The following is a 9,469-nucleotide window of genomic DNA, read 5'->3' as shown; positions in this document are numbered from 1 at the left end:
AATTTCCTCTAGCGCAAGGTGCTGTGTGACCTCGTCACACTTGATAGCACTTGTGGACATTCCATGCCAACGCGCGTAGACTACCTGAGCTTCTCTGAAGCTCGTCGCCATGGATAGGAACGACTTATCCCATCTGAACGACTCACATTTCGAGTCGGTTCGGAAGATGGCTGGTATCTTCAGGATGGAGGCCCTACAGAGCCTGGTGGCGTCAGCACCGACCGCAATGCGTTTGACGCCTACGAGCGAGGGCTCATCGCACATGTGCGGGAAAACTTGCAGACGCCGGCGGCGGAACAAGTCCGCCACACCCGAAGCCAATACGGCTGAAGGTGAAGCCGTATGAAGGAAAAGAAGGTAAGAACTCTCACTCTGTGTTCGAGAGGTAGAGCTCGCGATGGACGCGGCTCTGATCTCGACCGAGCAACTCTGCGTTGCTTCTACGCTCTCAAACCTTAGCGGTCGTGCTAAGAGTTGGGCGTACACGCGGCAGGCGACATTGCCTGAATGTTTCACATCCTGGGCTCAGCTGTGCGAACAGCTCTGAGCCGCGTTCCTCCTGGCGAACTACGAGTACGGACACCGTTCGCGCTTCCTCGCGTGCAAACAAGGGAGGCGTGAGCTGAGCGAGTACGCCCAAGAGATGTGAGAGCACACGGCGTCCCTAGTTGGCAGCCCACTCAGCGAACACATCAAGATGTCTGTGTTCATGGACGGCCTTCGAGTGGGCCCGGCGCGCACTCAGCTGTTCCTGGTGCAGTCAAGCACCCTCGAAGAAGCGATTCAAGTGGCTCCTTTAAGATGAGTACAACCATAGCCAGGCGGCGCACACCGGCTTCAGTATGACCAGGGAATTCTGTGTTGAATCCCCGGCCCGAGCAAACCCCACCGGACCAGTTCCTATGAAAACTGGGGTCCGCCGAGCAGCGCGACATTCGCTGCTTCGGCTGCGGGAAGCTGGTCCACTTCAAGCGTGACTGCGCCGCGGAGAGACACCGCAGGCGGACTTTCCCCAAACCCATCCTCAAGGGTCGCTGGCAGAAGCCAGGATCCCGGGGACAAGGGGACGTCGGAGACCAGTAGGGGCGGGACGCCCTACTGGGGAAGGACTGAGGCTTCGTGAGGGGTGCGCGGGTGGCGCGTATTACGAAGAATTAGCCCCTGAGAGGCTTCGCACTCTCGAATCGGCGAAGAGCAGCGGCGGGCTGCTCGTAGTACACGAATGTGTTCGGGAATACGATCACCCCCTTAGAACCTTGATGGAATCTGTGGCGTCGAAGAATTTCGCACGCCGCGAGACGGTTGCTCGTAATAGCAACAAGTAGTCCGATGCTTTGGGAAAAAGCAAGGGCAACGGGACGGTGTCAGTGCGACTGGCCGACGGAAAGGTCGTCACTGTCCCCAACGTCCAAGTGGATCTGGCCGTCAAGTTTGAGGACTTTGACAGCCTCGAACAGGGCACTCTTCTCGACATGGATCCATATGATATGATCCTGGGCATGCCCTGGCTTGAGACGCACGAGCCCTGGATCGATTGGCGAGGCAAGGCAATTGGTGCCAGCCGCCCTGCGAAGTCCGACAGAGCATTGGTGAGTCATGTTCCCACCTCGGTCAGGACCCGGGGCCTCACATCACAAGGGTGACAACGGATCTATATGGTCGGATACGCATGACGTATCGGGACGATGTGGTCGCGCCTTTCGTCCAGTTCCTAGCAGCAGGAACGACGAAAGGTCCGACTGGCTTTCGTCGAGACAGCGTATCCAGCTCCACCGTTATGAGTTGAAGGATAACCTCCTCTATTACCGGGTGGAGCCTAGTGAACCTCCACGGGTGGCTGTACCCAGCGACGAGGATCTGAAGCTCGACACCCTCGCGGAGGCGCACGATGCACCCCCCCCCCCTGCGGCCACTTGGGTCGCCTTCCTGTCGGTCTCTCAGGCCTTCTCGTTGACCCACATGTACAAGTGGGTCACCCGGTACGTGAAGACATGCGAAACATGTCAGCGGGCTAAACCCGCAGGGCATGCTTCGGCATCTTTACAGAGCCTGTCCGTTCCGGTTGACTGTTGGAAGTCGATGAGTCTTGACTTCATCTTTGGGCTTTCCGCCGACGGACACGGCAACACCGGGATTTAGGTGCTCGTGTATCGATACCTGTTACCATCACAGTCGAACAGACTGCGAGGTTGTTCGTCGATATCGTGTTCCGCTATCTCGGCCTCCCGGAGACGATTGTCTCGGACCGAGACCCGCCATTCACGGCCGCATTTTGGGAAACGCTGTTTCCTGTAGTCGGAACACGTCTGCAGATGTCCACTGCGTACCATCTACAGACCGACGGCCAGACGAAGCGCGTCAATCGAGTGCTCGAGGCCACTCTGCGCAGTGTGTGTGTGTGCGGAAGCATCCCGTACGTGGTCGACGAGCTTCCAGTTGTTGAGTATGCGTTCAACAACGCGGTGCACACTTCCCAATTTGCCAGCGACTGCTCAGGACTCCGGACTTGAGCTAGCAGCGAGCATAAGCAGACAGAGTCGATGGGCGCTGTAACGGGGTACGTAGCCCTAAGTGTACCCTGGTTACATGAAGTGTGACACTTCACACTTCAGGAGTATGACACGTCATACTCTGAGATATTTGGTACAAGGTACCAAGGTCGTTCAAAGCCAACCATTGGTTAAATGACATTGCATTTCTAAAGGTCCAATCAAATGCCGCAACTTCAGCGGTATCACTTCAGGTTACGATATCTCGGCACAAGGCATTGATCAGTGATACAGTATTTTGTTGGTGATCAAGCGTCGGACAAGCGACAGCATCTATCCTCACAAAAATCTGCTCATACAAAAATCTGGGAGCACAGATTCGTATATTATGAGCTCGTCCATCTAAATCTTTCGGCTAAACTAAATGTGATCTGAACGTAGACCAGGCACTTAAAATTATACCGGAGGGTGATGAAAATGACCAGAAACGACCTATTTCAAGACATCCACCCAGCTAAAAATAGTTAGCGGATTGTTGCCGACTATATTCAGCTCATTTGATTTTTGTAAACGGGTTGGCTATCGTGTTGTTGAGGTTTAGTTCAAACTGCGAAAACTTTAAAGCGCCCGGTTACGCACCCATTTGAATAAGTGCTGGGAGAGTGCCTTTTACTAAAGGTCGCTCAGCTTTTTCGGTATGTAATTACTGTACAAGCCATTTTAAAAATTAATTCAATTACGACCGATTTTTTTAAGGTCGGAGCAGTTCATTTCCAATCGCACACCGGGGGTGGGGGGGGTCGGCGGAATACACAGTACAAGCGGTGATTGTGGAGCAACCACGGGTGAGTTTGAAATACAATACTGTACGGCTTCAGTGAAACCGCATGCGCAGTATATTGGAAGATGTGAAGTAGAGGAAGTATTATCCCGGCCAAAAAGGCTTGGACAAAAATGGTAATATATTTTATCTTAAATTAGAGGAATGTAACTCCGCAACCGTAGAGCCGATTTCGTTGTGTGTCCCCTTAATAGATAGCTTGGTGTCTATTTATTCTCGTAAGAACTTCACAGCATCTAATAATGTTCACTACTTTTCAAATGGTCGCCGGTAAGAAATTGACTGCTGCTGAGAAGTACTTGGTTGTGAAGACCTACGAGTTCCTCCACCAAAAGAAGGCCTCTGCACCGCATCTATGGAAAGGAGGAGTTCGTTATCATGTCAAAGAGTGTTTAGGCTTTGCTACGGGCACCATTTTAGCTATATGGGCGCACTGGTAGCAGCACCACGACAAGAATTTCACCTCGGTAGGCTGTACTTCATATCATTTCAGTTATTATTGATATTTATCATTTCAGTGGTCGACAAATTAATTATGACAGATGGAAGGTCCAAAACCATCTGGGAGACATGGAGAAAGCATACAGCCTCTCGTGCGTGAGTCGGTGTCAAGAATGAACAAGAGCGGAAAACCTGTTGCAGCACCACAGTTAGCACAGCTTCTTAAAGAAGAGCACAACATTGTGGTATCAGTGCGCTCACTACGTCGCGTGCTTAGGAGGATGGGAATGCGATTTATAAAAGGAAGGTCTCGCAATATTATGGCAGAAACGACGGCAAATGTTGCGTTCAGGGCGCAATATTTGAGAAAAAAAGTTTTAAACCTGAACAGACGCAATTTTCCAGTGCGCCCCGAGGTTTATCTCGACGAGACTTTTTGTGTGGGTTGATGCCTGAGCTACGCTGTAAAATCTACGAAGGTTTTGCATCGCTCACGTCAGATACGTGGGTAACTGCATACACACACGCACAGAAATACGAGACAAAATATCTGCAGCAAGGTGATGAATGCGAAATTGCATCGGAACCAGAGGGCAGCAACGAGGACACGGAAGAGGATGACGCCGTCGATGACAATGAAGCTGTAGCCGATTAGGAATATGAACGGGTGACCCGTTGTATGTTCTTTACACTCTAGATATTCTTTTGACGGGTTCTTTTTAACAAGTTTATAATTTTCTAACAATCGTCAAATTGCGGTAATATTTGGAATTTATCCATCCGGTTCTGAAAATCCCCACCTGTTATCCCGGCTCTGCCAATGAATATGCATGCATGTTAGTACGTGCCAAGCCCACAATTGCAAACAATTCTGCAAGATATAGAGCCTTTTTTAAACGGCCGATTGGGAGATCAATGGTTGCATATACGCAAAAATAGACCTCAAAATCGGAATCTACGCCCGATTTTACCCCTTATATCTAACTATCGTTATGGGTTTTGTGAAGGGAAGGGTTACCTTTTTTGGACCAAAGTTTGTCCAAGGTTTGGTGGCCGGGATAATAGCAGCGAAGTAGGAGCGAAGCAAATCGTGTCGAGGCTTGACTTGTTGGTCAGGAGGAAAATATGAAAGTGATTTACGATGGGGCTCACGTAAAAATCAAACCACTGGCTGCCCTTACACATGCGGGCGATGGCGTGCTCCCGCTCGCCCCCATGTCGCCCCACCTTGTTCTCGTGGTCTCTCTTGGCACCACTGTACTGCTTCTACAGTGATGGCGCAGTTCTTGGCTGCAACTCGCTCACGTAGATTGGGTACACATGTACAGCAGTCGCCAGCTTTTTGTTCGCTGGTCACGAACTTCAACGTGCGTATATCCAAGGCCACACGCATTCCGATAGTCGCGAACTCGTCGTCATCATCGGTTTGCTGAATGTCCAGGACCTTAAGTCGATGAACACCGACACAGGTACGGAAGTACTCAAGCTTGATTCTGCATTACGGTTCGGTGAAGTGATCTGCCACCATCTCGTTAGTGGGCAGTATTGCACGCGAACTTTGTGGCTTGAGACCTTCTCGCGCAGCCAATAGTACTTCGTGTTGATGTGACGAGATCGCTGGGCGAATGTCGTGCTCTTGGTGTGGCGTTGCGCACATTGGTTATCCTCTATGACCAACATCGATTCCTCAGCAAATCACAATCCGAGCTGAGCCCAATACATCGTGCACACCGCTGCTCAAAGTAATGTATTCTGCTTCAGTCGACGAAAGCGTTACCATGAACGATTTCTTGGATCCTCACTCAACCAGATTTCCGTTGTAGAAGATAGCATACCCGGTCGATAAGCGTGACTCTCTTTCCGTGGGAAACGCTGCATTTCATACACAACGAGACCTTGATCGCCCTGACTCTTGAGCGCCAAATCAAAATCATGATTTCCGTTCAAATAACAAAAACACGATCGATGCCCTTCTTCACAGCAATTAACGAACGACCTGTTTATTGAGCAAGTAGACGTACAGTTGTAGTCACATCCGGTCTACTGATGACAGCCAAATCGAGCAGAGCTTCAATGGTAGGCCGTGGCCGAAATAAACACTCTTCTCGGCTCTGGAGTAGCAGATCTATGTAGCGCTCCTCCGTGGGTGTCGGCGCCGCCTTTGCTTTGTCCATACCAAAACGTTCAAAATGTTGAGATGTACTTGTGCTGGCTAATACAAACTTCATCTCCAGTAGGTGACCACTGCAATTCGGGCCCTAGAAAGTAGGTGATGTCGTCAAAGTTGATTATCTCGTACTCGCTCTCCATGACCGACTGAAATTGCACCGAATCTTTGTCACTCATGGCAAAAGCCAGTACGTCGTCCACATACACAACAACAATCATCAAATCAGCATTGGAACTCTTTAGAAGCAGACAGGAGCTTGACGAAAATTCAAACCTAACGGGAATGAAGATAGGTTCTCGAACAGGCGCGCGACGCCAATTTTAGACCATACAAAGCTTTAAGAAGACGCCAGACGTAGACAGCAGGTCCCTCGTATCCTGCCGCAGGCTCGAGGTAAAATTCCTCGTCTAGTCCCGAGTTCAAGAGCGATGTCTTGAGGTTAAAACGATGTCTTGATGTTCAGCTGTAGGCGCTTCATGCGCTTTAATATCACAATCATGAGCATCACCGGGCAAAATGTATCGGTATAGTCTTCGTCATTGCGCTGACGGTAGCCCTTTGCTACTGCACAAGCCTTTTACTTGTCCAAAGTACCGTCAGCATTTGCCTCCTCTTGAAGACCCATTTGACTTGATGGATGTGCGTCCTGTAGGCAGTGAGACCTCTACAAATGCGCCATATTTTCGACGAGACTTTGAATCTCTTGATCCATTGCGTGCGCCCACTCGCTCCGATTACCGCTTCGGCGCACCTCATCGAGGTTAATTGGGTACAACGAAAGTGTCCATTCTTCAGCACCACTTGGAGCCGTCGTACCGTGAATGAACGCATCAGCAAGCTTTACACACGCAATCATGGAGTCAATACAGCGCTCCTCCACCATACCACAGACCTCTTCCATGGAGAGATGCGACGCCTCGTAGTCCAGACGCCGTTGGCTTGGCTTGGCCATCCGTGTTGAACGTTGAGCAGGTGGTGCGGTCTTCTCGATCCTTGGGTCGCCTTGAAGACGGACCCCTATACGATGGACCCTGAGCTTGTAGGTCGATTCAAAGGCGTCTTTCAGTCCGAAAATGTTGGAGTCATGTTGACATCGTCTTGCTTTTCTTCTTCAGCAGAATAAGTTGCAGCTGACGCTCAGTGCGCTGAGCTAAATCAAGTTCAAGCTCCGTACTGATCTTGATCTCATCGTCGGCGGCAGGAGGGAGGAATTGGTTCTCACACAAACCCACAGTACGTGCTGTAGCAACTTCACCTCGTCCTTGCCCGGGGATGTATTAAATACGAGCCATTGGAAGCCTTGCGGGTTTTTGCATCCAGTTTCTTACGATGTTCTTATGGGACCAGCACCAGTACTTTGCAAAACACGTAGGTTGCTGGTATCTAATGGTGATCCCAGCAGTGCTTCCATCGGGATCTTCCCGTCGAGCACCTTGCTCGGACAGCATTTGCGTATGTACACAGCCCACAGAATGTAGCGATGTCGCTGCCAACGTACTCGAGGGCGTTGTCGGGCTTTAAGAAAACCACTCGATAATATGGTACGTACGCCTTCAGCCTTGTGATACATGCTTGGATTACCTCCAGCTGTGCACTTGAGCTCTTCTAACGTAATGGGTACACCATGTTAAAATGAAATGGCTCTACAACAATATTGATCACACCCGTTTACCCTTCGCGTGACGTCACATGCACTAGCCCTACGTAGTCAATCGCCAACAGCATCTGATCCTTTTCAAGATACGTATGTTCTTGGCTGGAAACGGTCGCTGAGCGAGCTTTCCGCTCACACAAATTGGGCAGGACTACTTTATGACTCCAAACCACGGGAGTTTCATATCTGCCATAACGTTGTAAAGACTCTGAGTGTTTAAATGACCCAAGCGATAATGCCACGTCTCAATGTGCGGTGCCTCGCTCGTCATCAGAGCTGCACCAGAAATTGCTTCGCTCACAGCGTTCACCACACGCATAGACTGATTAGGACGTGATGCTTCCAATGTGGCTCCGCTACGCGAGCTAATCACACACGTCTTGTCCTTGAGCACGACCTCCATCCCGTTCTTCGATGCAGCAACCTCTCAAACCGAATTACGCGCTAAGCCGCCGACGAACAACACTTCTTTCAGCACACATACCTCATGTCCGCGAAGCAAAGGCGCCTGCCCAGCAGCAGCTGCCATCAAGTTGTCATTAGATGCAACCGTCCGTGTACGTCACCAATCAGGTTGTCCAGATGACCCGTCATGTGGCTCGTAGCGCCACTTACGATCCACTCGTGTCGGTTGTCAGGTCCGTTGTCCTCCACTGAGAACGCCATGCTGACAGCTTCTCTCTTTATCTATCTGGGAGCTACGTGTTCGTCCGTTCAGACTCTTGTGAAGTGCCCCATTTGACTGCAGTTAAAACACTTGACCTTCGACCTATTTTCTTCGTCTGCTGTTGCTTGGTGCTACTTCGCTTGTCGGCCTTCTACTCGGCATTAAAAGCGGCGGCGGCCTTGCCACTGTTAGACGCATCACTTGAAGAGCGACGCCCCTTTCGCTGCTCCCGACGGATTGTTTCTGCCTGGTAGCGTGTTAACATCTTCTCGAAGGTAGGAGACACCTCTAGCACACCGGCGAACCCATTCCATGCAGGGTCAAGACTATGCATAAGGTTTTGTCCCTTTTTTCCGTCTCCAACGTTCTTGAAGCTCATCCAGGACACGACGAGTGGTTTGAATGTGCTCCATCATCGACTCGTCCCATCCAAATAGAGACACATGTACTCTCTCATGGCCGCGCCAATGCTCGCATTGCACTTGGCGCTGTACGACATAGGTAAGTGGTGCATGATCGACATCGGGTGGATCAGTAAGTAGCACTCCAAAATGCCGGTTTTTCACTAAGTGCAACCAGTATAAAGGACATCGCCATCCTCTGCTTCATGATTCGATTGTGCAGCGGAGTAGGTATAGTAGCCGTTGTAGCTGACGATCCTGGCGTTGCCGACACAGTCGTCGCAGCCACAGCCACAGCCGCGGTAGCGATAGCGTCCTTCTCAACCTTGTCTTCCGCCGCATTCGGCATTGGTCCCTGGGCCGCGTCTCAGAGGTCTTCCACCTCAAGTACGAGCCTTACTTGGGTCCCCCACGCCGGAAACCCCGTTCCGCTGGACGTCTTGAGTTTTGTCACGAATGTTGCCGTCGGCATTGGGGTCGTCATAACATTTTAAAAGATACCCAGCAAAGGAAGTGACAGCGAAGTAGAAGCGAAGCAAAGCGTGTCGAGGCTTGACTTGTTGGTCAGGAGGAAAGTAGGGAAGTTATTAACGATGGGGCTCACGGAAAAGTCAAACCACTGGCTGCCCTTACACAATGTGTAAGGGGGGCGAGCGGGTGTTTTTCTGGGCGCCCCCTCTAAAAATTTTCCATATTTTCTCCCACACAAATAAAAGCCGAGAGGGTTGTTGGGTTCAACATGGGGGTCCTCTTTGTGTGGGATCTTTTACAAAATAAGCCGCCCCGCGCGCCAATTCTGATAAAAC

At 50.7% G+C, this 9,469-nt stretch overlaps 1 protein-coding gene across 1 annotated transcript; it reads right to left on the bottom strand.

Moving 5' to 3' along the window:
- Window positions 1-8,793: 8,793 nt before the first annotated feature.
- Window positions 8,794-9,012, bottom strand: PITG_15102 (uncharacterized protein; the record flags this gene model as incomplete). Its single annotated transcript, XM_002898226.1, has 1 exon — window positions 8,794-9,012. The coding sequence occupies one exon, from the start codon at window positions 9,010-9,012 to the stop codon at window positions 8,794-8,796; it is 219 nt and encodes a 72-aa protein (XP_002898272.1).
- Between the last annotated feature and the right edge of the window lie 457 nt (window positions 9,013-9,469).

The sequence above is a fragment of the Phytophthora infestans genome, genomic scaffold, assembly GCF_000142945.1.
Source record: "Phytophthora infestans T30-4 supercont1.38 genomic scaffold, whole genome shotgun sequence".
In the NCBI taxonomy this organism is placed as follows: Eukaryota; Oomycota; class Peronosporomycetes; order Peronosporales; family Peronosporaceae; genus Phytophthora; species Phytophthora infestans.
This window is presented reverse-complemented; position numbering and strand designations above follow the sequence as displayed.